Below are 26632 nucleotides of genomic sequence, written 5' to 3' on the forward strand. Positions count from 1 at the left end.
AAAATTGCCTCCACCTGCCACAGGCAGACAGGCTGCAGGAGGATCTCGCTTATCGCCCTGGTTGCCTGCAGAAGACACCCGGACGCTGAGATGTCCCCTCACCCCTGGGGAGGTCAAGCCTTGGGGCGGGCAGGGAAGGGGAGCAGGGGCCCCGGACAGCTGAGATCAGCCCCGGAGGTCAGCAAGGCTTCGTCCAGCAACTCACAGCCAGGGAGAGGATGCGCGGGTTGTCCTTGGTGGAGGCGGAGGTCTTGCGCAGTGACTGGTTCACCAGCAAGCTGAGCAGCTCCCTCAGCACCTTGTCCGCAGCCCGGAGGTCAGACATCATCGCCCTCCACATGGCCCTGGCGACACTGCAGGGACACGGGGCTCTGTCAGCAGGGACACCCCAGAGGATGGCCGGGCTGCAATCCCTCGGGAGGGTCTTGGGGCCCCTCTCCTCGTGTGAGAGGCGCCCCCAAAGGCTGGTGGTCCCCTTACCGGGTGCACGTCGGGGAGCACTGCAGCAGGCTGGCCACCAACTCCCTGGGGTGTTTGCGCACAAGCACCACCAGGGCCCTGTCCAGGCTTTTGCGGGCTACCACCGCCCTGACGGAGGGCCGGCTTCTGTAGATGGCCCACACGACGTTCAGCACCTGGAGGGGAGACACGGGCGGGAGTGGGGATGTCAGCATGGTGAGCGCGGCCATTTCCCCAGCTCCTACTGGGAGCTGCTTCCGTTCCTAGTGCGGTATGCCAGCTCGAGACGGCGTCAGTGCTAGCCAGGCACAGAGCCAGGGGAGGAACAGTCCCCCAGTGGGCTGGAGCATCAGCTGTGCCACCCATGGGCTATTCACCTGCCCCGGCTGGAAGGCACGGTCCGCCACAAGGACATCCACCATGTGGGCAGCCAGCCTGATGCTGTAGGCGCTTGGGTGTCTCAAGCTCTTGATAGCCATGAGGATGATGTCTGCCTGGTCGGAGGACTGGAGGTATTTTGTGAACATCTGCAGGATGAAGGAGAGGAGGGGAGATTTGTTGCCTCACCCAGAGCATCACCCAGAGCATCTTGACTGTGCAGTGAGAGCGGGGCACGGAGCCAGGCTGCGCTGGGGAGGAGACTGATGGTGGGCATCAGGGTCCCGCAGGGGACTGAAGCTCCCTGAGGGCCTTTGCCTAGCCCCTGCTCAGGAACAGCGTGAGCCCCTGTCATCCCCACGCATCGGGTGTCCCTTCACTCACACTGAGCCAAAGGCACTTCTTACCAAGAAGATTTTGCGGGTGTGGCTGATTTTCAAAAGCTGCCAGGGCTTCATTGCTTGCCAGTCCTCCTGGAGCTGCAGCTGCTCTGTGCCATGCAGCCAGGGCCACCTGCCTGGGGGGGAGCAAAAACGGGGTGCTTAGAGAGAGGGTGCAGAAGTGGAAGTGCAGTCTGAGAGCATTGGGCAGAAAAGTTGCTGGCCAAGAAAAAGGGCACCAGACAGGTCCAGGGAGCAGATACCCAGGGAGGGTCCAGGGCTATTGTGAGCGGGGGCAAGGCAAAATGACTTTTCAGACTGCAGGCAGGCAGGCAGGTTGGATAAGGCTTTCTCTCGTCAAGGAGAGTGGCCCCTGACTGCCCGTGCCTGGGGGATCCAGCCCGACACAGCTTGTCTTACTTCTCTGCTGCAGGACAAACGTGTGCAGGTGATAGAGAGCTTCTGCAGCCTCAGGACGCATCCCCTTGTCCTTGCAGGTGCAACAGAGGGTGAGGTGCCCCACCAGCTTCCCCAGCATTACAAACTGATGTGTCTTGGAGCACTGATGCCTGCGGACCGTGGCTTGGGCAAAGCAGGGGCAGACCTGGGGGAAGAGAGGCAGTGTGAGCACAACAGGAGCCCCAGCTGCTCCCAGAGCAGCTAGGCAGCAGCCAAGAGCAGGGCAGGGCTGCCGGACCCAGGTTCCTGCCTGTGCCCGGGGCAGCCCTGCCCTGCCCTGCCCTGCCCTGCCCTGGGAGAGAGCATCGACAGGACAGGGGCAGGGCAAAGACCCCTGCTCCCGACCTGCTGGCTGGGTGCCCAGCTTCCCTGGGAGGTGCCGGGGCTCAGGGGCACAGGGACAGGGCACTGGGGCTGCCCAGACCAGGAGCTCGGTACCTGCGGCAGGGAGTAGGTGGTGATGAAGTTCACCAGCCTGGCGATCCGTGCCATGGCCCTCTCCTGCACCTCTGCCAGCTGGGAATCGGTGAAGGGCAGCAGCAGCTGGGAGGAGAAAAGCTGCTGGTGTGCCAGGGAGGTGGCATGGCACAGCACGGCACAGCCAGGCTTGCTCTGGTGGTGACTGGGCCCTGGGGGTGGCTGGGTTCCCCTCGGGGCTTGTTGGCTCGGATCTGAGGCTCAGCGGGGATTTTGCACCTCTTGGGGGCTGTTTCTTGGTGCCCCCTGCTCTCCCTCCCCGTCCCACACAGGCACCGAGCAGTTCTGGAGAAACAGCTTTTAATTGAAAAGATAAGAGAAAAGGTCCCATCCAAGCTGGTCTAACCCCTCCCTAGTCCCCCCCGCCTACCCCCCCTGCCATATACCCCACCCCTCCTCTCTCACCCCCCCCCACTCCCTCCATCTCCATCCCTCTCACCCCTGTCTAATCCCCCCCCACACACACACACCCTCACGTTGGCTGCCAGAGCCCTGCGCTTGCTGGGTGCCATTGGCAAGGAGCTCTGCGCCTGCCTCTTCCTCCGCTTGCCGGCCGTGGCAGGTGGGGACGGTGGCAGGTCCATCCCCGCATCCTGCCACGGCTCCTGGGGCTCCATCCCACCGCCGTTGACTATTTTGAGGCTCAGCATGGCGTCGCTGAGCTCGGGGATGCAGTAGTCGGGGGTGAGCATCTCCTCAGGCAGCGAGAGCAAGCTGAAGTCGCGGTCGGGGGTGTCTGTGCTGGTGCCAGCAGCATCCCCGGGCACGGAGCCTCTGCTGGGAGCATCCTGGCTGACCCCCACTCTATCCAGGGAGCAACCGAAGAGCCTTAGGGCCTCTTCCAGGAGCATCTCCTCGGACACTGCAAGGTCGCCTGCAGTGTCCCCAAGGGCTTCGTTGTTGGCGGCAGCGCAGGGGCTGGGGTGGACATCGCTGCCCGGGGGTGCCCCCACAGGGGTGGCCGTGCTGGGGATGTTGATCTGTGCCTCCCCGGAGGCACCCCAGCCTCCCTTAACCCTTTCCCTCCCCAGGAGGAGCTGGGGAGGCTCTTGGGGGTGGGGCGGAACACAGGGAGCCCCCGCATTCCTTCCAGGGAGACGCCAAAGAGTCCTTGGCAGCCAACAGCCAGAAGGGACCATGGCGCGGCCACCAACGCAGCTCCCACTGCCTGGGCCCTGGGGCCCCCCGGCGCCCCAGCTTTTCCAGCCATTCATGCTCCCCAAAACCTTCTACCCTCAAGGTAGGGACCAACCCCAACCCCGGCAGCCCAGGGACGCTCTTGGGGGGCAAGAGCAGAGGTGACCGCCGGCCATCGCTCCTGTCTCATTCTCTCAGGCTCAGCCAACCTGTGCCGCCTGCCCGCACGGGAGCAGCCCTTCCCTGCACCCCGGGCACCCCAGGCACCACCAGCAGGTATGGCACCCCAGTCTGCTCTGGCCCCTTCGCCATCCCCATCACACCCGTTCCCCCGGCACTTTTCGCATGGGGGTTCAGCAAGCCCCGGTGAGCATCCTTGCCCTCGCCCGGGCGGCGCGTGCCCAGTAAAACCCATCTGCAGAGAATTCCCCAAATATTTGGGGCCACCTCTCCCCTTTCACCTCCTAGATGCGAGTCTCCTCCCCGATTTGCAACCCCATCCCACCGGCACAGCGGCTCACCCCGTGGGGATGGCACCGGCCACAAGCTCCCCACCCCCCTGGCCCAGAGCTGGGGGATGTCGTCCATCGGGGCCGGCTCGGCGGGTGCCCCTGGACAGTCCCCCCGGCCCAGCACGGCTCCCCCTCACCCACACAGGTCTGCAGAGGGCTCCATGTGGCTGCCTCTTCGACCCCCGGGTCTTCCGCATCCAGTGGACAACCACCGACCTGCCTCCACCGGCCACCGCCACGCTCGGCCAAGGCGCCGCTTCTCTGCCGGGTGCTGCCCTGTGGGGTCCCGGGGGCTGCGGGGCCCCCCTGGCCTGGGCAGCCCCAGGGACCCCCCAGGGCCAACCACAATACCTTGCACCCTATGAAAATCAGAGGTGTGGGGTGGCTCCAGGCCCTCTGGAGCTGCCAGTGTCCATCCCTGGCTACCAGCACAGCGAGGGGCAGTTGGCACAGATCAACATCCCCAGCACGGCCACCCCTGTGGGGGCACCCCTGGGCAGCAATGTCCCCCCCAGCCCCTGCGCTGCTGCCCACAACCACGCCCTTGGGGACACTGCAGGCAACCTTGCAGTGTCCGAGGAGATGCTCCTGGAAGAGGCCCTAAGGCTCTTCGGTTGCTCTCTGGATGGAGTGGGGGTCAGCCAGGATGGTCCCAGCAGTGGCCCCATGCCTGGGGACTCTGCTGGCACCAGCAGAGAGGGGAGACGGATGGCCCCAGCCCCCCCAGCGACGCCAACACGCATCCCCGGCTACGAGGACATCGAGGGGCCACTGGCCAAGATCAACACCTGCGGAATGGCCACCCCTGTGGGGGCACCCCCAGGCAGCGACGTCCCCCCCAGCCCCTGCGCTGACCCCCACAATCAAGCCCTTGGGGAGCCTGTAGGTGAACTTGCAGCGTCTGAGAAAGTGCCTCTCCATGAGGCCCTAGTACTCTTTGATTGCTCCCTGGATGGAGTGGGGGTCAGCCAGGATGCTTCCAGCAGGAGCTCCGTGCCCGAGGACACTGGTGGCACCAGCGCAGCCACCCCCAACTGCGACTTCAGCTCGCTCTCACTGCCTGAGGAGATGCTCACCCCCGACTACTGCATCCCTGAGCTCAGCGACATCATGCTGAGCCTAGAAATATTCAACGTCATCGGGATTGAGCCCCGGGAGCTTTGGGAGGATGCCAGGATGGACCTGCCACCATTCCCACCTGCCATGGCAGACAAGAAGAGGAAGAGGCAGGCGCAGAGCTCCTTGCCAACGGCACCCAGCAAGCACAGGGCTCTGGCAGCCAACGTGAGGGTGTGAGGGGGGATCAGACGGGGGTGAGATGGAGATGGGGGAGTGGGGGGTGGGAGAGGAGGGGTGGGGCATATGGCAGGGGGGGTGGGCGGGGGGGGCTAGGGAGGGGTCAGACCAGCTTGGATGGGACCTTTTCTCTTATCTTTTCAATTAAAAGCTGTTTCTCCAGAACCGCTCGGTGCCCACGTGGGAGGGGGAGGGAGCACAGGGGGCACCAAGAAACAGCACCCAAGAGGTGCAGAAGCCCCACTGAGCCCCAAATCCGAGCCAGCAAGCCCCAAGGGGAACGGAGACACCCCCAGGGCCCAGTCACCACCAGCGGGGCAGGCAACGGTGGGGCAGGACGCGGACAACTCCCCTCTCCCCTTCCCCAGGGGGAGCAGCCCTTTGGTGGGGAAGCCAGGACAGACAGGTCCCTGCAGGACTCACGGACACGGCCCCATGCAGAAAGCAGCACAGAGCCCCTGCAACAACGACAGACCTTGGGGGCCGGGGGGGACACAGGCACACACGACAGCAAGGCCTGCAAGGCCTTCGTCTCGAACACCACCAGGGTCCCCTCCAGCGGGGACAGGGCTCGGTGCACAGCCCTTCAAAGCCTCAAGACCATCACGGCCTTCCTCGGGTCCCACCACACTCAGCCCCGGAGAGCCCAGCTTTGCCTCACTGACACAGCAAAATAACCCCAAATCACCCCAAGAATGGCGAGGGAGGGAGCTGCAGGCCAGGCAGGGACCCTCCTCCCCTTCTCTGGCTGCACCTTGGGCAGCTGCAAGACCAGCAAGGGGGGAGAAAAAATCAGAAGGAAAATAAAAATAAAAAACACTGCACCAGCCAGAAAGTGCCTGGAAACTTCATCCCTCTTCATTGCCCATTTCCCATGCGAGCTCCACAACGTGGGAGCAACGCAGCCAATAGAACCTTCGAGAAGCAGACTCACAGCCTGCTGCAGCTGGCCCTGCTCGAGCAGCCGAGGTGGGCTGGATGACCTCTAGAGGTCTCTTTCAGCATCCATTCTGTGCTGCTGTGACTGTCTCCATCATGGTTTAACCCCAGCCAGCAACTAAGCACCACCCAGCCGCTCACTCACTGCCCCCCCCCCCTCCCCCATCCAGTGGGATGGGGGAGAAAATCCAGAAAAAGAAGTAAAACTCGTGGGTTGAGATAAGAATGGTTTAATAGAACAGAAAAGGAGAAACTACTAATGATAATTATAACACTAATAAAATGACAACAGCAATAATAAAAGGATCGGAATGTACAAATGATGCGCAGTGCAACTGCTCACCACTCGCCGATCTGGTTGACTGTAACAGAGGAGCCTCCAGGCAGCTCCTGCTTGGTACCAGCGATTACGCCACCTGCGCGGCCCTGCCGTTACCTAAAGTGCAGCGAGAAGTCCGCGCGCGAACATCCTTTACGCATAGAGATGTTTTCTTCTAAGAAAAGTTGTATAACACCGTGAATGACCAAAAGGAGGAACTTCTCCACAGGCAGGATCTGTACAGTGTGCCAAGGGAAAATCCATCTGGGGTCTGCCCAATGCTGCATGAACGCAGGGTCCCCAGCATCTGAAGGGACCTAAGATTTACTTGCTACCTAGATGCCTCTTCTTCCTGGCTACGTCGCCTCCCAAGATCTTGCCCACCCCCAGCCTACTGGGGAGGGGAGAATGTTAGAGAGACAGCCTTGATGCTGTGCCAGCACTGCTCAGCCATGGCCAAAACACTGCTGTGTTATCAACAGCTTTCTAGCTACCAGTACAGAGCACAGCACTACGAGGGCTGCTGTGGGGTAAAGGAACTCCAACTCAGCCAGATCCAATACAGAAGGAAAGCGGAGAAACAACAGAGGGAGCAGCCCAGGGACACAGAGCCCCAGGTCTCATCTGGCCGCTCCTGTGACCATATGGTGTATCCAAAATCAAATACCTGAAGTGCTCCCTTAGATGCAGTTTACAGCCAGGGGACAAGAAGGTGGCAGTTCTGCATTTTGCAGCTCCCAGGCTGATGGCAGAGCCAAAGCAAAAAAAACAAACCCAAAACCAAACCAACCAAGAGAGGTAAAACTGGAGCGCAGGGAGCAAATGCTTTTCTTTCACCTTAGGCCAACTGCTCGGACGCTCTCTATGCTGCCCTGCCACAGAGGGCATCCCTCTAGTACCAGTAAGAGACATAAGAGTGAATTAAAGCCAGGACCCCAAAACAGACTAAAAACCCGGTCGTGATCAAGAAAGAAAGTGGAGAATGCATCAAATATAACAGAAAATTATTTTGGACATTCCCAGTTTACATTTGAAAAAAAGAGAAAAAAAAAGAGGAGGAATTGGGTATTAAATGAAGAGCACTGAATGATAAAGCCATAGCAGTCCCTCCACCACTACAAACCCACACCCCCACACGCACGTACGCACACAGACTTAACACCACCAAACTCCCCTTGACTGTGACCTTCACCTCAGCTTGCTGGTCTAGAGATACTGAATGCCTGAAGCACACCAAGGATAACTGAAAACATCTGCATGGCTTTAATGGGAATCCTCCAACTGAAACAAAGCGCTTTCTCCCTCTGTCTGCGTTGGCACATCCCCGAGTCATGCTCTCACTCCTCTCCTTCAAAGTCAAGATTCCTAAACGTGAAAAGCGGGAGTGGGGAAAGGCAAAGGGAAGAGAAAAAGAGGGAGAGCATCATCAGTGGAAGACCTGGCAGCTGCTGCTCATTCAGCCCTGTTTGGGGGACCACCCCAGCAGAGAGGAGCTGGTTTGCATGCCACGGTCCTCCCTGCCTGTTCCCAGGAACAGGCCGTTTGCTCAGCCTTGCCGGCCAAAGCGTGGGAAAAGCGTAGGTGTGCGCCGTCGCTTGCAGAGGAGCACGGTCACGTTCACGTGCAATCCTTTACCTTTTTCCTCCCTGGATTCAAAGGGTTTCTGTCTTCAAAGTGAGAGCCTTCCATACAGTCATTTGTGACATTTCATCCAGGATAACAATCTCAGAAGGATCAGTCCTGCAATAAATATTTTACATAGCAATCCGTGATTATGGGAACTGATGCCACCAAGAGCATTAGCATCAGCAAGAGGAACAGCGGAGCCCCGAGAATCAAAGCTCCGCATAAGTGTGGGGGATTTTGCTGGATGAGGAGTTTTGGGAGGCAAGCCCGGGAGCTGCAGAGCAACAGCTCTGTGCAAAGGCTCTTGCTGGGGCTTAGCCCCGGTCCAGGTTCCTAAGCCACTGCTGGTACAGATCACGCCTGCAACTCCTCATGTGTTAAGTATGAGGATCTCCAGCTACCGTAAAGGCACTGATGAGGCAAGGTTTGAGGGTCAAACGCGAGTGCTGCAGCCACTCTGCTTGCGGTCAGAGCCCTGCAATCACTTCCTGCAGCCCTGCCCCCAAATTTGATTTTCCCACCAAGCTGCCTGCTGGTTTCTGTGGGATGCCCCACAAAGAGGCAAGTGGAGAAAACTCTGCCAAACACCTTCAAGCTAATCTTGCCGGGGTTCCTGGCGCTTGGTGGAGCTTTACCTGTCACTGCTTTGCTTTGGGATATCCACGTCACTGGTCTTCCCCACGTTCAGCTGAACTGAACTTGCAGCAGCAGCAGCTTCCATCACCCTCCTGGACTCCTGACGTAAAAAAGGGACAAATCACGTTCTCTGTCTTTGATCAAAGTGGAGATAAGCTGAATGCCCAGCACAAACTTAGCAGTCTGCCCTCTGCTTCTGCCCCTTGGCAGCTATAGGTATTAGTGCAGCAGGGAAGAAACCGTTCACTCCAAAGATTTCGGGGCAGGGGGATTGTGTGTTCAAAACACGATTATGAGCAAATCTTGCCAGCAGCAGCAGCAGCAGCAGCAGCAGCATCTAATAATAATCATCATAATGATAATGACCTTTGTGAAAAACGACTCGTTTTAAAAATTACACCTGTATTCAAGCGTTCAGCTCACTGCTACTTGAGGAAACAAAGGTTACAAAAGTTACAGGCTATTGGGATCTATTTTGATTGAGTGCTGATCTTCCCCCAACATTTCCAGACAAGCTGTAAGAGAAACAGGCAATCTCACAGCCCGACGGAGATGTCCAGCCCCGAGGACACAGCAAGCCTTACCTCTTCTTCTTCTCCGGCTTCATTTCTGGCATCGTCCAACTTCTTCTTCCTTTCTGGCATAAGGTCATCCAGAAAGCTGAGCTCTCGCTTTGAGAAGCAGAAATCCATCGCTTTCCGGACAAAGACGAGAGCCAAAACCTTCATGAATAAGAGGGAAGATGCGGTGAGCTCAGAGACGATGCCACCTCTCACTCCAACACTGCAAACACCCCAATGCCGAGCGGTGGCAGCTCTTACCATCATGGGAAAGATGATGGCGGCACGGGACACCTTGATGGTCCAGAGCAGGATGAGGCAGGTCAGCTGGATCGCCGTGAAGAAATGCACCTTTCGCAAGGGCACGTGCCGCAGGTAGATGAAATCCGGCTGGTGTTTCGCCGGCATCCAAAACAGCTTCAAGCGATCAAAGAACTGCGAAATAAAAGGGAAAGGTTGCCACCTTGGGACTGCGGCAAGTTTCTGGCCCTCTCGAGACGTGGAGGCACTTTGCAGCATCTCGCTTGCCGTCAGAAATCCTGGATCCCACTGCATTCCTCCTGGGAGCAGCACCCATTTTCCCTTCGCTCCATCTATAAACCGGCTTGGCCCTGAGAGCTGCCCACCAAACGGCAACTATTCCATGCCATTCCATTATTAGCATTTCTCGGCCCACTGAATCCCCCCGCGAGGATTTCCACCAGTGGTAGAAACTGCCTTCCCTTTGCACCAAATTCCCCCGCTTTTCACGTAACCAAACACTGACCTGCCCTAAACCCTGCAACAGAGAGCGCTGAACTTGCCTGGTCCTCCCAGCCCCATATACCTCCTGTGCCTCCACCAATCTCTTTTTTACACAAAAGAGTTTCATTGCTTGCTCTGCGAGAAGTTTTTCCCATGCCACTGCTTTTTTCCCTGCTGCTACAGAGACAAAATACCAGGGAGTCGACATGCTGCACGCTGTAAAAGAGTCCGTACCTGAATTCCTTTGAGCGACGACACACCCATGTAGAGAAAGACGCCATAAAGCACAGGCATTGGTATAAACTGGGGGGGGGGGGGGAAGAAAAAAAAAAGAAAGAATGCAATTGTTTCTTTTTCTGTATTGCATTTTCAGTATTACCACCCTCTTCCACAGGCACTGCCTAAAATTGCTTGAAGCTTTCCAGCTTCCATTCAGGCTTAGAGATGGGTCAGATTTTAACCATTTTTTTACCATTTTGTGCGCACGAGTGAGCTAAGGCTCTGCTTTAGGCTGAACTTGGGAGTTACCTCTCCTCAGAATAATCCTATTTTCCAGAAAGGTTGGAGGAAAATAGGCGATTTCACCCGTGCTACCCTATGCCGCATTCTCTGGCGGTAGAAGAAACACTTCTGCCTATTCTTGGGGCAACAGGCAAAGGCCACAGGCCTCCTTTTAGCCTAGAGACGAGATTACTTTGTGGGAGGAACGTGCAAGGAAGCCCACGGGGATGACCTCAGTGTGTTTAGCTCCTGGGAACGGCTGCTCCGGGGCATTTGGGGAGCAAATTGCAGCCACTAAAGGGCTGCCTGTTTGAAAGACAGCAGATGTGCTGGTCTGAATATGCTCAACTGTAACCCATAAACATGGGCGGGCCTGAAAGACACCCAAAAATTCAAGCAGTTGCGTTGCTTGCTCGCCTCGAGCACACCAAACGGGGGCCTGAAGGGCTGCAAAGCCTAACCGAGGCTGGTTCCCACCGTGGGTCAAGCCCCAAGGGTTGGGATCACCTCCTCCTCCTCCGCTCCACAACTAACTACTCAGGCCTGCAGAGAGGGGAGTGTTTTGCTGTAACCTCCAACAAGCTCGCGGTTGTTGGGTGGTTTGCATTTTCCTCTCACCTTTAACACAGAAGTGAAGAAGACGGAGCAGCCCATGAGCACAAAGATCAGCAAGCCAGTGACTCTCTGCTCTCGTATCCCCAGAAACTTGGGTTGTTCTCCTGGAGCTGAGCAGTCAGACTCTACTTTGAGGCTATTCACGTGGGTGATGGACAGGACGGTCGCAGCCACAAACCAGGGCAGCCCCATCACAGAGCACACCCCGAGCATCACGGCCACCACAAAAAGGTCCAGGTGGTACCCGCATCCTTTCTGCAGGCAGGAAAACAAGAAACAGAGCATCCCATAGCACAAGAGCAAGGATAACGTCGCAAGTCAGACTCAAACCCTGCTCGAGCACAAGTCAACTTCTTCAGAATTCAAAACAAGAAATGGAAACAAGTAAGCGTGTATGCAGGCTTTGCACAAGCACGTGGCATGAAAATCTGGCAGGAGTTCAGAAACAATGGATATGCAGAGCTTGTGCGATAAATACTTCTCCAAAAAACAACAACCCACAACCCAAAACCACCAAACCATTTTTTCCACTCACAAAGAAAACTGTACCACTTGGATGGAAGGTGTGACTCTGAGTTATCCCTGGCAGCGCATCAAAACAATTCATTCCCCACACCTGCTGCTGCTGCCATTTTAAAACAAAAACGCACTTCTATTGCTCCAAGATTAATTTGCTCCTCCAAAAGGTTGCTCATCTGAACTGCCCTGTCACTTGCTCCCTGCATCATCGTTAATCCAGGAGAGCATCCTGCCACGCAGCCGGACCTTGTCCCAAACCAATGCCTTCAGAAAGCATCGGGAATAAGAGCTTCTCCCCAGACCTGCAGCCCAGAAGGGGCTGGAGTCATCCCTCACAGGCCCTTACCTTCAGCTTGTGCTCCTTCCTGTTCACAATAACGGCACTGATCTGCTGGTCCATGAATATCAAGATGGTGCAGAGCAGAGCTGGGACGAGCGCAGCCAACACCGTCCACCAAGGGTTGGGTCCTATGGGGTTGATGAACCACCCGCGGTCGTCTCTGGTAGGCTGCAACAAAGCCCACGCATCAGCATCGTCTCCCAGCCCAGGCACTCCACTGGCTTTCATTTTCCCCTCCCTCCCTGTGTCAGAGCACCTCCCAGCCCTGGCTTCATGTCCCCCTCTCCCGGGGGCTTCAGCAGTGCCAGTCTCCTCCTTGCAAGCAGCTCTAGATAGTTCCCCTGTAGGTATCTAGTTTTGGGGCCATCTTCTCGTTTCCAGGAGGAAGCAAGGCACTTGGAGGTGGACGAGGAGATGGTCACACCACCAGCATCTCCTCCAGACTCAGCCCTGCCCTGCCCCGGCATCACCTTGTGGCACCCCCACCGTGCCAAAACATCCCGTTACCTTGAACGCATGGGGGACCTGGAGCTTCGGCGATGGGATCCCAACCACAAAGTCAAGGAGCACCATGATGACGATGGTGAGGAAAACAGCAAAGTCGCTCACTGTGGACCGTACCTGGGGCGAGAAACCAGAGGTGAGAGGGGCATGGCAAACAGGGCCGTAAGGTGAGATGCAAGAGTTGCAGACATGCACAACATTAAGGCTGCTTAACCAAATCCCACCACCCCTCTGAGCACATGCAGCCTGATCCCTTGCTTAGATACTGCTGCTGTGTTTGTCCCTGTGAGATCTGGGGTCAGACAATAAAAAAAGCTTAATTAGGCAGACAAGGGTTGGTTTAAGTCAAAACCTAAAAATAATAATAATAATAATATTAAAAATAAGAAAACACATGTCTGCCACTACAGCTACACTCACAGCTACAATGGCAACAAGGCACTGAGGCATCCTTTAGTCCTCAAAAGGAAGCTCCTCATTCGAATCTACTTTCCGCTCGAGCACATAATGCACAGAAGGTAGGGAAAAAATCCCACAACCCCAACCCCCAAAACTTTGGGAAACCTGACTTCCTACTACCTGAGGAGAAAAAAAAATAAAAATAAAATAAATCAACCCCCAAAAATCTTCAATCTGGGGCAGGTCACGAGGCAGGTGGGAAATGCTACGATGATTTTGCACTCATGGAAATGAGTGCGGGACATCCAAGCTCTTGGAGAGCTTGGCCTGCAAGGCCAACGTTTCCCAGCTTGACCAAGGCAGGGCAAATACTGCTTAGTGCTCCAGGAAAGCCATTTTGGGAAATGAGTGTGGAGATGGACACTGGCCACCATCTTCTACTTACTCTGGTTGGAAAGTAGCGGCTGGTTTTAAACTTCTTCAAGAAGCTTGACAGGGCAAAGGTGGCGAAGAAGAGGATGCAGCACCAGAAGAACACGTCAGGGGTGTAGGGGCCGTCACGTCCACAGGCAGGTCCTTGAAACTCCCCACGCAAATACCGACATTCCTGGAGAAACAGAGCGTCAGGACACAAAGGCAGTGCACGTGCGGCAGGGAAACCTCGCATAGCTAGGGGGTTTTGAGGATCTTGGTCCAAGATCCACGACCCTGTAACTGCTCCTGCCAATAGAAATTTATATTTAATGAGCAGCAGCAGCTGAACAAGTGACACATTGAACTACACAGCGGAGAAATGAGATGTGAGGGGACACCATACCACGCACCCTTGGCACATCCTCTGCCTGCCATTCGAGCAATCGTGGCTAAAGAAGACACCAGAGGGGAAGGAAACACTGGAAACTCTTGGGGATAGAGAGAGAGGGAAGAGGGAAGGAGGGCTAAAGACAACCATGGTAGGAAAGGAGGAGAAGAGACAGATCGTCCCTCCCCAGGGGAGGGCTCGCAGAACCTGGCCAAGAGGGGATGAAGGCCACCATAAGAGCCTGCCGCCCTAGGCCCGGGCTCTGCTTCCGGCAACAACAGCCTGAGAGGCTGCTCAGACAAGCAAATTTATGCACGTACCTACAGACAGCACTGAACGAGAAAGCAAGGCCTGGAGTTACTAGGAACCCATTAAGGAGGCCAGCTACTACCTTTCAAGCATGAACTTAAGTCCTACAACTTCTACAATAATCAAACCACCCAATACTTAACCTTCCTCCCAGTCAGAAATACTGTCCTGCAACAGGCTTGACGGGGACACTTGCTACCCACAACGTTGGGGACCAGGTAGACTGGACAAGGTGGACTCTCCTCCCCAGGACCAAGCGGCTTAAAACCACACGCTACATTTAGGCAAGGACTTTTCCGAGCAGCACTAGCACAGTTTGAAGCCCATCATTCCCTGAAGGGCTCTGACTTTTGCACCAGGCAAATGCCCCTGGACCCCATGGACGCGGCGCGAGGAAGCAGTGGCTCGGGGCACTTACGGTCACCGTGAGGTTTCCCCAGGCGATGCCAGACACGTTGATCTTGTTGCTCGCCCAGAAACGCAGCGTTTCGTTGCTGGGATGGGTCGGTGCCTCACACTTACAGCTGGGAGGAGAGAAGCCAAGACAGGGGTAAGGGAAAGGTGATGGAGGTGCAGCCCGGAGCTCCTGCCAAGGGGCAGCAGCTTTCTCAGGGGGAAAAAAACCCACTAGTAGCTGGTGAGGAAGTCCAGCTTGCTGTGCATGTGCACAGGGTAGGTGTCTCGCAGGTGACTCAGCTTCTCCAGAGCCTCGTAGATGAAGATGATGCAGATGAGGGAGGCAAAGGCTTCTTCCGTGAAGCGGGTGACGTAGCACACCAAACAGCTGGCGTCGGTGGCCACCAGCACTATGCACAAGAAGGCGGTCCACAGCCCAATGCACGCCCGCAGAGACAGATAGGAGAGCGTGTATTCCCTGGGAAAGCAGAATGAAACAAAGGCTGGAAAGGCCAGCAAGAGGCCCTGAGCCATGCCTGCCTTTGGGGAAAACGGGGAGCAATTTTGGAGCGTGTCAAGGCTGCGGATGGGAAATGCAGTTTCCATGTACTACTACAGAGAGCCTCGGGGCTGTGGTGCAGGGTGTAGACCCACAGCAGGAGAGGCCAATTATTTAGTTACCACTGTTTAACACGGATCTCGTGTTAACACCTTGGAGGCTGCTTGAGGTCAGGTCCCTCTTGGGCCAGGTGGTGTTCTCCCACATCACCCTGACGCCCTAACACTGAAACCAGCTGGGTTTGCACCCAGTCACCTGCTGCCAGCAAGCTGGGGCTTAATAATAAACCTTATGGCAATAAGGGTGGTTTATCTCCCATCAAAGCCATCGCAACAAAAGGACTGTCACTAAAATCTAGCAACTACCCCTAAGAAAAAGAAAAGAAAAGCATCTTTTCTCCATCACTGCCCCCTTCTGAAGGCTCTCGCAGCACCCAGCTGCGGCAGCCTGCCTTACTTGCAGAATTTGTAGAGGATCTTCTCAAACACGAGGACGGGTCCGGTGCTGCCGAGGATGGTGAGAGGTTGGCCGGCAAAGAGGCAATACACCACGCCGGCCATGGACGCGCCCAGCAGCGACTCCATGGCACTCTGTCCGGGGAAGAGAGGCGGCCGTGAGTAAATAAATCATTAGGGAGAAACAAAAACCAAAGCCGGTTCACTGCAGCAGGGACTTTGGCCTGAGTTTTATCCTCCCCCATGCCCCCCAACAGAGAGAGGTGCTCACTATGTGGCCATTGGTCGCCTCCCCCAGCAGTCCCCCAAAGGTGATGACAGGGGACATGCAGGCACAGTAGAGGAAGAGGAAGGACGCCAGGCACTGCAGGCTCAGACCATCCCGGAAGTCGCTCCAGAACCACGGGGCTTTCCGCTTCACGTCCAGGGTCAAACCTCCAAAGAGCCTGCAGGAAGGAAAAAGAAGAGAGTCTGTTCTCTTGGAGGAACACGTTGACTTTGCTTTGCTGCAGAAGGGCAATCACAAGCATAGAGTAACTTTCATGGCTAAAAGAAGCACTCTCCTTCAGCCCAAATCAAGGAAACCTGCGTGCAACGGTGATGGTTGGGGCTGAGCCCAGCTGCCCAGATCTCCCCCCTGCCCAGCCCAGGGGACCAAGCTGGCAATGTGGAGCCCCTTCACTGAACCAGCTAACCCCAAAGACCTGCTAGAAGGGAAGGTGCATGCTCAGATTTGAGAGGCAAACAGAAAAAAACCCCAAACTATTAAAGCTCCCACCTTCCCGTCCGCTGCAGTTCAGGGCCACTGTGTTTCTCCAGCGTGCTGTGAGAAGCACTGTCATCAAGAGCTCCTGGCATCTTCCTTTTTGCCTGTTAAAATGGAAGTAAGATAAAGCTATGGACTTGTAACCACTGGCTTGTTTTGCTTCTGGTCTGGCTCTGTGACTGTGTCAGAGTGGGACCTTGTGAATTTGGGCCCCTGAACAGCATCCCCAGCCATCCTGCCCATCCCCCTCACGCCTCCCGCCGACGTGGCACCCACCTGCGAAGGGACGTTTTTCGGGGGCTCGATTCGGATTGATGGATCCCACTCTCCTGGCGGCAAGACCGTGACCTCATCCAGAAACTCGTCGATGCCAGCCACGAGGTCAGCCCCGTTCTTGGCTTTATAGGCAACGTCACGGAAAACCTGCCAATAGAAGACAACCTGGTGAGAGGACAACCCAGCTCGGATGTCCTAACCAGTGCAATAAGCTCTTGGCTAAACGCAAGGCTTTTTCACCAAAATTCCCTGCTGGAAAGGGCAGGAAATATTCCCCCAAAAGGAAAAATCTGTGCATCACGGCACTTGTAATCATCTCCCCCACGAGGCCCCCGTCCCCCATGGCACACCATACCCTTCTGCTTAAAGACCAAGAGAAGTTTTACTGGCCCTGGCAATGCCACCACTGGGGACAGCGTGCTGGGGACCCCGGCGAGAAGGATGAGGTGCAGGATGCACCCCGGGCGGGATTTCAGCCTCCAGGATGTGGGGTGATGCAAATCTGCGTGTTTGCTTTGGGGTGAGAAAGAGGGCTGGGCTATTTGGAGAGCTGCGGGCAGCTGGGACAGCAAATCCTCTTCCTCACTACTTCAGAGACAGGGAGAGCTGAAGAAAGGCAAAAATGACCCAGAGCTATCTCATCTTGTCGCACCTCATCCGTCATGATAGTGGCCATGGACCTGCCGATCTCATGGTACTGATGGGCTTTTCCTTCTGGTCCAAGCAAAACAAACAGGAACCTGGGCAAGAAAAACAAAATGAGAGAGAGAAGAAGGTGTCCTTGCTCCAAGAGCACCCAAGAAAAGCCCTGGCAGCTCTCAGCCCAGAGCGTGGCGCAAGACGGGACACGTAGGCTCAGCGATGCCGTGATGAATTTGAAATTCTTCAAAACCGACGGCAAATGTAATTTGGGGGCCAACTTTCATTACAATTGGCCGATGGGTTTAAAAGCTACAGCAGGGAATGGAGAAATGAAGGCGAGGAGACGTGGGTGGGGGAAACGTGCTTGCTCCCCCTCCCGCTAGCCTTGTTTCCTTGGGACACCAAACTGATGCCTGCAACTTGATGTTTGGTTGGGCGTCTTTTTCATGGAAAAAATTGCGCTTCTCATTCGCACCTTGTTGGGATGGGAACTTCCGTCATGCCTGAGAGGAGGACAGCCGGGCTCAGGCGGACAAATGCCACGATGGGCTGGTGAAGGAAATCCAGCTCTCCTACGAGCACGTTGGATGCTTCAGCCCCGGTGGGAATTTTCTTCATCAAGTGCAGCTCCGCCTGGGCACGACAAGCGATTTTCAGGCAATTACCCCAAAAGCAAAGCCCACAGCGCTCTGCAGCACTGCAGCACTGCAAGAGCAAATCTGGCCCTAAAGGCGTTAAGAAAGCTACGAGTGTCTCACCTTGCTTAAATCCATAGCTCTGCTCTCACGGGTCACCCCATCTTTAGCTTCCGCAGCGGTGGGAGAAGGACAAGGGGTGATTGTTTGGGCTGGTAGGAAAAAGAAAGACACTCAGAAAGATGGACAAGGAGCAACTGGGACGCTTCTCCTTTGCCTGGGCAAGTCTAATGGGGCCACAGCCCTGCAGAAACCCTCACCTGGCTTGTAGAGGAGGTGCAGGTCCGACTGCCTCTTGCTCACATCAGCAAACGAGCAGACAGCGGGGAGAAGGTTGGTTGTCTTCTCGTTCTGATGGTGGTGCTTCCTCAAAAGGACTTCTCGAACTTGCGCCCGCACGTGCTCGTCAAACTCCGTGGACTGTTCTTGCTGGGCCAGGATCATATCTGAGGATGGCAAAGGGAAACAAAGCCATCAGAGCAGAAACCCCAACAAGTCCCGACCCCCAAAGCCCCCAGGGAAGGCTGTGCCACACAGGCTGCACCCTAATGCCCGCTCAGCCTTGCATAGCAAGGCCTTTTAATAATGTTCAGCCTTTGCAGTGAAAACGAGAATTTTCTTTTGCTAAGAAACATCATCCAAGTGCTTATTCATCATTCCGCTAAGATAAATATTTCCCATTCTAAATAATGCAATTTTCTTGCCCGACCTGGCCTTTCTGACTCTACACGTTTACCCAAATTATAAGCAATCTATAGCACAGACGTTCCCAGTTTCCCGTGCTGATCGAGTGCAATTTGCTGAGCCCAGGGAGAAACATGCTAAGAACGGCTCCGACTTCTCCAGCCCTTGAAAGGGCTGAATGGAGACCTGCTGCCAGTCAAAGATAACTTCTCCAAAGCGGCTTTTGCAATTAACTTCAAGTATCTTCCCCACAGAAATACACTGCTTGGTCATCGCCAGAGAAACTCTGCCTTAAAACTCTTAAATGCTGGATGTTAAGGCAAAAGTAAAAAAAAGAACGCGAGGAAACAGCTTGTAAGAAATAGTTCCTTTAAGGAGGTTCAGCTCTTACGCAGACTCCGTATTTCTAAGAGCAGCCTGCTAAGCCCTGACACACGCTCCTTTTTGGCTGCAGAATATTCTCTAGTGGCTTCTCCAACTCCACAAACTGCTTTCAAAAGGACCCCATATTGGAATAAAAAAACAGTGCGACTGTTGCACGCCCAGTCTACATCCAAAAACAGCTCATGAGAAAAACACAGTGGCACTTCTGGAAAAGGACGTGCCATTGGGGCAGGGTTTGATTTGGGAGTGAAGAGCACCGTGGCAAGCTGAGCTCGGCCATTCCCGGAGAGATGCAGTGCCCATGGTACCTGCAATCTCTTCGATGCTGTTGGCACAAACGTCCAGCAGCACCGACCCATTGCTGATGCAGCTCCTCAGCTCGGAGAGGCTGTGCAAGGACAGCGTGCCAACGTAGGGCTTGCTCCAGTGCTCGCCGCCGTCTTCCACGTCCTCCTCAAACTTCAGCCACCTGCGGACATCGGGTGCGATCAGCCCCATTGCACGAAAACAGCCCCAGCTCTGCAGCCCCTTTGACAGAGCCACGGGGTGGCAAGAGGAGAAGGCTCCTCATGCCGCCACCTGCAGCTGCAAAAGCTTCGCGTCCTGGAGAGGAGAAAGCAGAGCCCACGGGCGCTGCCAGTGCGGGGACTCCTCTCCCACCGCAGCCAAAGCAGCAGGGATTTACCTTGCCGTTTCCTTCCACTCGGCATCTCGGCCCTCTTTTACACAGATCTCATCCAGCTCGGAGAACAAGTGGTGAGGGATGTGCTGCTCGTCCTCCTTGGTCCTGAGAATGAACTGCACCCGCTGGGACGGGGAGCCTGGGGGCAGAAGGCAAAGACCCATCCCGTTACCGCGCCTGAACACAGCTTGTCACCCTCACGTGCAAAGTGGCCATCAGCACCAGTGCAGCCATAAACACCGGGCTGGGCCCTCTCCTCTGCGTCTCTCTGGGCTTGCACAGAGCCGTGAAGAAGGAGAAGCATCTGGTCCACCTCTGCATAAGGATGGGCTGCTTTCCTTCCCCACATTGCCATTTTTAAAGCCAGGATCCCTCTAAGGAAGACGAGCCTAAACCCATTATGCATTTAACTGCATTAAAAAAAAAAAAAAAAAAAAAAACCAAAAAAACAAAGTAAAACTTGGGAAAAAGAGGGTGTTGCTCAATAAGGCCACTTTCCCTCGGAAGAACAGCAACTCACTCAAACTAGCCACGGGGACGTGCTTGCAGAAGGCCCCAGTGCCCACGTTGCCCCCAGTTTAGCGAATGCCGCGGTGGAACTTACAGTGGTAGCCCTGCTCTGTCGGGGCAGACTCCTTCTCCCGTTCCCCTTCCCGATGCTTCTGGCTGTGGCGTCGGTGATGCCGGTGGCTCTGCCTAACCAGCGGCATCTGCGCGCCCACGTACAGGGTCCGGTGGCCTGCGAAAAAGCAGCGTTTTTTGCAGCGCTCTCAGCATTGCGGCAATAGTTGAGGTGGCCGGTGCCTTGCTAAGCCACGGTTCAATCCCAGGAGCAACGCCAGCTTCCCTTAATGTTATTTTCACTGGACGTCCTTTTTTCCAAGCCTATTTTACTCGAGCTTTGCAACAACACAGCAACAACAAGTGTTGGCTCCGGGTCATCTAAAAGTGCCCTGAAAGTATCGGACCTCTTCTCAAATTCCAGCTTCGGCTGGACAACACTCAGACTTGCTCATTAAGCAGCAACACAAGCTAATTATTTTCAAAAGCTCTGTATGGCACGAGGCGACAAGAGACGATCAAATCAGTCCCATTGCAATGAACTCCAGAACAAAAAAAGAAAATCACAGCCCCGTGTCTGCAGCCCTGAAATGATTCTCCTGACCTCTCCAAGCCAGGAGCAACCTCTGCGAGAAAAAAAGCCGTGAATTATCGAGCCCCGTGGCTACAACTCACACCGTGGCCTCCCGGGAGGCTTTTTCCCTCCGTTTAAAAAGCCATAATAGTAAAAAATGTGACAATAACTGTGTTGCTTTATTGAGAAGCGCGGCACGTTTCGCTGCACATGATTTGACACCCAACAAGGCACACTGGAGAGACTTTGTGCAATGGGAAAACGCGCTGGGCTAGTGGCTCCTCCACCAGGATCTCAGCAGAGACTCACCTTCCAACTCCTCCTTCTCATAGCAAATACTGACAGCGTTGCTCCTTCTTCCCCGGTCAATCACTGCCTCCTCGTCATGTCTCTGTTTAGCAACGACAAGAAGGGAAAAGTTGAGGCTGGGGGTGGAGAGCTCCCTTACGTCCTCCCAGACATCACCCACCCCTGCATCCACGCGAGTCCACGAGCCATCACGCCTCTGCGTGCCTCCTCCTCCTTCAGGCACAGCCCTAAAACCACGGACTTGTAGGAGGTTTTTCTTCCCATACGCAAATAAAACAGCCCATAACATCACCTGTACTGTATAACACGAGAGTCTGGACGTATTTAATACAGCAGGAGAGGGATGAGTGTTTCAGACAAAAAAACCCCCACCTCCCGCTTTGTTCTTGAGGTTCCTGTCTAAAAAAGTGATTTCCAAAATGGAAAAAAAAAACCCAACCCACAAAACTGCACTTTTGAGCCCCGGCCGCGCTACCTGTAACTCTTCCAGAAGTGTCATTTTGTAACGCCCGTTTGGGTTCATCCTCACGTCAGTCACTGGGTTTTGGGGACAACTGAACCTCCAGGTCAGTCAGGGGCCCGATTCCCCAGGGACTGATGGAGTAGCCCTCACGGGAGGAGCTAAGTGGCACCCAGTGTGCACCAACTCCAGAGACACAATAGGGACCATTATGAAATCACAAGCTATGATGCGGATCCAGGCAGCTATTTAAAGCCACGCACCCCTAGACCCTTCCCGCTTGGAAAACTTAGTGCCTGGGCAGAAGCCAGCTCTGCTTTGAGCAAAAACTCTCCAGAATAGAGAACATTCCTGCATGAGAGGTGTCAGGCTCAAAAGTGTGCAGAAGGAAAACCCTTCACAGGCTCGTTCACCCTCCTGAGAGGCAAAGCCCATTAGCAGCATCATGTTTTCTCTCTTTTTCTTTCTAACAGTAGAGCTGAAGCTCTAGCATCCTGAGGATAACAAGAGGTACAAATACGGTAAGGAAAAAGAATATCTTATTGGATCAATGGGTAGATTCAGAAAAAAACCCTGCTACACAGTAGTTTATCCTGACTGCTAGCTAGAACCGAGAAGACTGTTTTTTCCACTTGGGTCAACAGTTCCGGTGAAACATACTACCTGTCTAGGACGGCTGCATCTGAGGAACAAGAATTAGTTATTTGCAATACAAGGAATGAGTCATTTTGTGTCATGATATTCATCAGACTGCACAGAGAAACAAGAGACAAATGCATTTGAATACCCATGTGTTGTGTTACGTTTTAACCACTTAACATTCCCCAAGAGCTCAAGAAGACAGAGCAGAAAGACAGGAGACAGGTGAAAGCCTAGAGCGCCAGCTAGACGGAATGAAAGACCCTCTTCCTTCTCTGAAGCTTCAGCAAGGCTTCCTTCACCTGCTTGTTCCTCCGACTGTCAATGACGGGGTTCAAACTGGGGCTGACAAGACTGTAGAAACGGGAAAGAACTTTCTCCCTCCCAGAGGAGTTACCGCTCCCGGGCCCCGCATACACGAAGATGGCGTTTCCATAAAAGACACCCACCACGGTCGGGTGGGAGCCACACGTGGAGGTGGTTTCGTGCCATCCTGGCACAGAGCGGATGCGCAGATCGGTGGCCAGGCTGTCCAGGGAGCAAATCAGGATTAAGGCTAAAGGGAAGAGGAAGAAGCACACACAAACAGCAAAGATCAGGACTTTATTGGCAGGAGCGGCAGGGCAGGCCAGCTTTGAGACAGCAAGAATTTCACAGGAGAAGTGGACAACCTCGCAGGGGCCACAGAAAGGCAGGTGTAAAGCCAGAGAGGCTTGCAGTGTACCAAATACGAACGCCAAAGCCCACAAAACCGTGGCAAGGGTGAGGCGCAGCCTCCAGATCACGATGAGGGCATAGCGCGGGGGACGGCAGATTGCCACGTAGCGAACATGAGACATGACGGCCAGCAGCACGCACGCTGTAAGTGCAAAGATTAAATAAAGATGGCTCTGTGCCCCACACCCAGCAAAGGAGGGGGTTCTGCCTTGTCCAAGGAGGCTCCTTAGCATACGGGGGACATTGCTGGAGGCGTAGCAGATGTCCGCGATGGAGAGGTGGCAGAGGAAGAAGTACATGGGGCTGTGGAGGCAGTAGTCCAGGCAGATAAGCAGAAAGACAAGTGCGTTTCCCATCAGAGTGGCAGAGCAGAGGGCAGAGAAAAGGCCAAAGAGGCAGCGCTGCAGGGCTGGGGTGCTGCAGAACCCCAGGAGGACGAATTCTGTGACCGTCGTTTCATTCTGCACGCTGTGCTGGAGGTGAGGCAGCACAAAGTGCGACCACGGAGATCTGGAAGCGAAGGAGCAAGGAAAAGGAAAGAAAAAGGAGAGTTTTCCTAAGAATGTCACGTCCTTTACTCTTTACGCTGCAGCTCCCTTCTCCCTGTTTTTCCCTCTGACTCCAGTGAAAGGTGCGTACTACCCTCCCCACGCTGAGCGACGTACATCTGAATTGCAAGCTCCAATCTCTCGGCAAACTTTGAGCAGTTTGACCAATCTCGCACAACTTTGCTGCCTAGCTTGCCCTTGAAGTCTTTCTTTTCCTGGGTTGGTTTTGGGGTTTTTTTTGCAGGGGGTGGGGAGGGGCAGGGTATGGTTTGGCTGTTGGAGGAGATAAAATGATGAAGATTGCAGGTGTCGATTAAGGTGAAGTCAGAACAACTTCAAAGCAGCTATTTTAAATTAAGTCCATATTAAAAGGAATGCACAGTTCACAGAATAATTCCAGTTTTACCATTAAACCAACCAGCATTTCCAAGCCACTGCTGTGTCCTCTTTACCTTCGTGAAATGCATTCCTACTGAATCCTGCAGTTGCTTGATCCAACTCCCCTATCCCAGCTACTGCAGGTCCGGGAAGGTCAGGCAGAACGTCACCTTGGTTCCTGCTGTGCAGCTGCTCGCCCTTACCAGTTTCGCAGGGTGCTGGTCAAGGTCCCTGGGCATCCCCTGGCACTTGTGTCCACGCGGCTCTCTGGTCTCCAAGATCTTCCGCCACTTCCAGGATATTTCCTCCAGCCAGGATCTTCACCTTTTCCTTCCCGGGTCCCTTGCTTCTCTTCAAGATCCCTTCTTCTTTCTGGGAACCCTTCTTTTTGACACCACCTCTTCTTTCTGGAACCCCACGCCCCCAGTTTTCCTAATCTGTCTATGTGAGCAGTACAATGCCTGATCAGCCTCCAAATTAAGGCTTCTCTCTCCTAGCTCTTTACTAACTGTAGGATTTGGGACACGCCACTTTTGATTATTCCAGGTGTTACCCAAATTTACAACCAGCCCACGCTGGCTGCGTGTAGCAAGAAGCAGGCTTCTGCTTGACAGCTCAGAACTCAGTTTCAGACATTCACACGCACAGACCTTGCCGCACACGTGCACCCAGTCACGTGTTGCCTGGTAACCTTCACAGTTTGAGCCGGTTTTTTGTCTACGGCCGGGCTTCAGAGGCAGGGCATGGCCACAGAAGCGCATTCCCCCCGTCAGTCTGTGAGGTGAGCAAGGGAGAGTCAATACTTGTCTGGTGAGCCTCATACCCAGGCAATGTGGTCGAGCCCTCTCCTGTGACAGCCCTGGCAAAAGCCACAGCAGGGTGCTCCCTTGCCTCTGCCTAGGTCACTGGGGTTCCCCTGCCTGCCATTGCTCCTTTGTCCTCCTCTGCGTTTGTGGAGATGAACCTTTAACCACACAACCTAACACCTACAACACCGGGAAAAAGAGAGGCTGCAGAGGGTCCAACGGGGAAGGTCGCCGATGTAGAATGCTCTTTGTGAGAGGCAGCACACCCAGCTCACCTCCTTGCTCCTGAGCTGCTCTATCGGAAGCACTGCATGCAGGACGCTCTGTTCAACAGGCTGTGTCTGTATCTGACTGCCTTGTCCTTGCTACAGCACCGTGTGCTGGGGGAACGCCACGGAGAGCAAGGAGGACGCTCTTTCCCCAGGAGCAACGGAGGGTGCTCAGCTGAGTGCTGCTGCAGGGGCCAAAGTGGGGCAGGCAGGCAGGGAGGGGAACGCAGGAACGAGGGAGCTGGCAGTAACCGGCCAGTCTGGGAGATGCCCGAGAGGCTCGAGAACCCTGTAAGCACAGGACGAGCTTAGAGGAGGTTCAACGTGAGGCCCTGTGGTTAACCATCCCCTCCAGCTCTGGACCTTCTCTGGTTCCCGAGTTACCATGCAGTTTCACAGCCTGCTGCAGAGATCCTGACTGGGAGATCACTGTACCTCCAGGAGTTAGGGATCCACCTAACAGTTACCCTGAGCGGGTGCAGGTCTGTGCTGCGCTGTACGTACAGCGTGGCCTTCAGGCTGCATCCCTACACATGTCCCTTGGCCGCAGGATAAACAGAGCTGGTTGACTGTAACAGAGGAGCCTCCAGGCAGCTCCTGCTTGGTACCAGCGATTACGCCACCTGCGCGGCCCTGCCGTTACCTAAAGTGCAGCAAGAAGTCCGCGCGTGAACATCCTTTATGCATAGAGATGTTTTCTTCTAAGCAAAGTTGTATAACACCGTGAATGACCAAAAGGAGGAACTTCTCCACAGGCAGGATCTGTACAGTGTGCCAAGGGAAAATCCATCTGGGGTCTGCCCAATGCTGCATGAACGCAGGGTCCCCAGCATCTGAAGGGACCTAAGATTTACTTGCTACCAGGATGCCTCTTCTTCCTGGCTACGTCGCCTCCCAAGATCTTGCCCACCCCCAGCCTACTGGGGAGCGGGGGAATGTTAGAGAGACAGCCTTGATGCTGTGCCAGCACTGCTCAGCCATGGCCAAAACACTGCTGTGTTATCAACAGCTTTCTAGCTACCAGTACAGAGCACAGCACTACGAGGGCTGCTGTGGGGTAAAGGAACTCCAACTCAGCCAGATCCAATACAGAAGGAAAGTGGAGGAACAACAGAGGGAGCAGCCCAGGGACACAGAGCCCCAGGTCTCATCTGGCCACTCCTGTGACCATACAGTGTATTCAAAATCAAATACCTGAAGTGCTCCCTTAGATGCAGTTTACAGCCAGGGGACAAGAAGGTGGCAGTTCTGCATTTCGCAGCTCCCAGGCTGATGGCAGAGCCAAAGCAAAAAAAAAAACCACAACAAAAAACAAACCAACCAAGAGAGGTAAAACTGGAGCGCAGGGAGCAAATGCTTTTCTTTCACCTTAGGCCAACTGCTCGGACGCTCTCTATGCTGCCCTGCCGCAGAGGGCATCCCTCTCGTACCAGTAAGAGACATAAGAGTGAATTAAAGCCAGGACCCCAAAACAGACCAAAAACCCGGTCATGATCAAGAAGAAAATGGAGAATGCATCAAATATAACAGAAAATTTATTTTGGACATTCCCAGTTTACATTTGGAAAAAAGAGGAAAAAAAAAAAAGAGGAGGAATTAGGTATTCAAAGAAGAGCACTGAATGATAAAGCAGTAGCAGTCCCTCTACCACTACAAACCCACACCCCCACACGCACGTACGCACACAGACTTAACACCACCAAACTCCCCGTGACTGTGACCTTCACCTCATCTTGCTGGTCTAGAGATACTGAATGCCTGAAGCACACCAAGGATAACTGAAAACATCTGCATGGCTTTAATGGGAATCCTCCAACTGAAACAAAAATGCCTTCACTTTGCACTGAATTCCCCCGCTTTCACGTAACCAAACACTGACCTGCCCTAAACCCTGCAACAGAGAGCGCTGAACTTGCCTGGT

General features: G+C 54.6%; 1 protein-coding gene and 1 long non-coding RNA gene across 2 annotated transcripts; both read right to left on the bottom strand.

Annotated features, from left to right (window-relative positions):
- Positions 1–896: 896 nt before the first annotated feature.
- Positions 897–2204, bottom strand: LOC126036848 (uncharacterized). Its single transcript, XR_007505401.1, has 3 exons — positions 2115–2204; positions 1245–1821; positions 897–986 (listed from the first exon to the last, which is right to left on the bottom strand). It is a non-coding gene; the product is annotated as an uncharacterized LOC126036848 (long non-coding RNA).
- A 2680-nt stretch (positions 2205–4884) lies between these two features.
- LOC126036866 (electroneutral sodium bicarbonate exchanger 1-like) lies at positions 4885–19581 on the bottom strand (the record flags this gene model as incomplete). Its single annotated transcript, XM_049797078.1, has 19 exons — positions 4885–5000; positions 9208–9340; positions 9440–9613; positions 10157–10225; positions 11904–12065; positions 12405–12518; positions 13246–13407; positions 14330–14435; positions 14540–14785; positions 15323–15456; positions 15593–15767; positions 16100–16191; positions 16364–16510; positions 17016–17103; positions 17481–17638; positions 17764–17832; positions 17998–18146; positions 19077–19237; positions 19454–19581. Coding segments are annotated over 19 exons (2583 nt in total), but the record flags the coding sequence as incomplete, so codon positions are not given.
- Between the last annotated feature and the right edge of the window lie 7051 nt (positions 19582–26632).

Source organism: Accipiter gentilis, unplaced genomic scaffold (genome assembly GCF_929443795.1).
Source record: "Accipiter gentilis unplaced genomic scaffold, bAccGen1.1, whole genome shotgun sequence".
In the NCBI taxonomy this organism is placed as follows: domain Eukaryota; kingdom Metazoa; phylum Chordata; class Aves; order Accipitriformes; family Accipitridae; genus Astur; species Astur gentilis.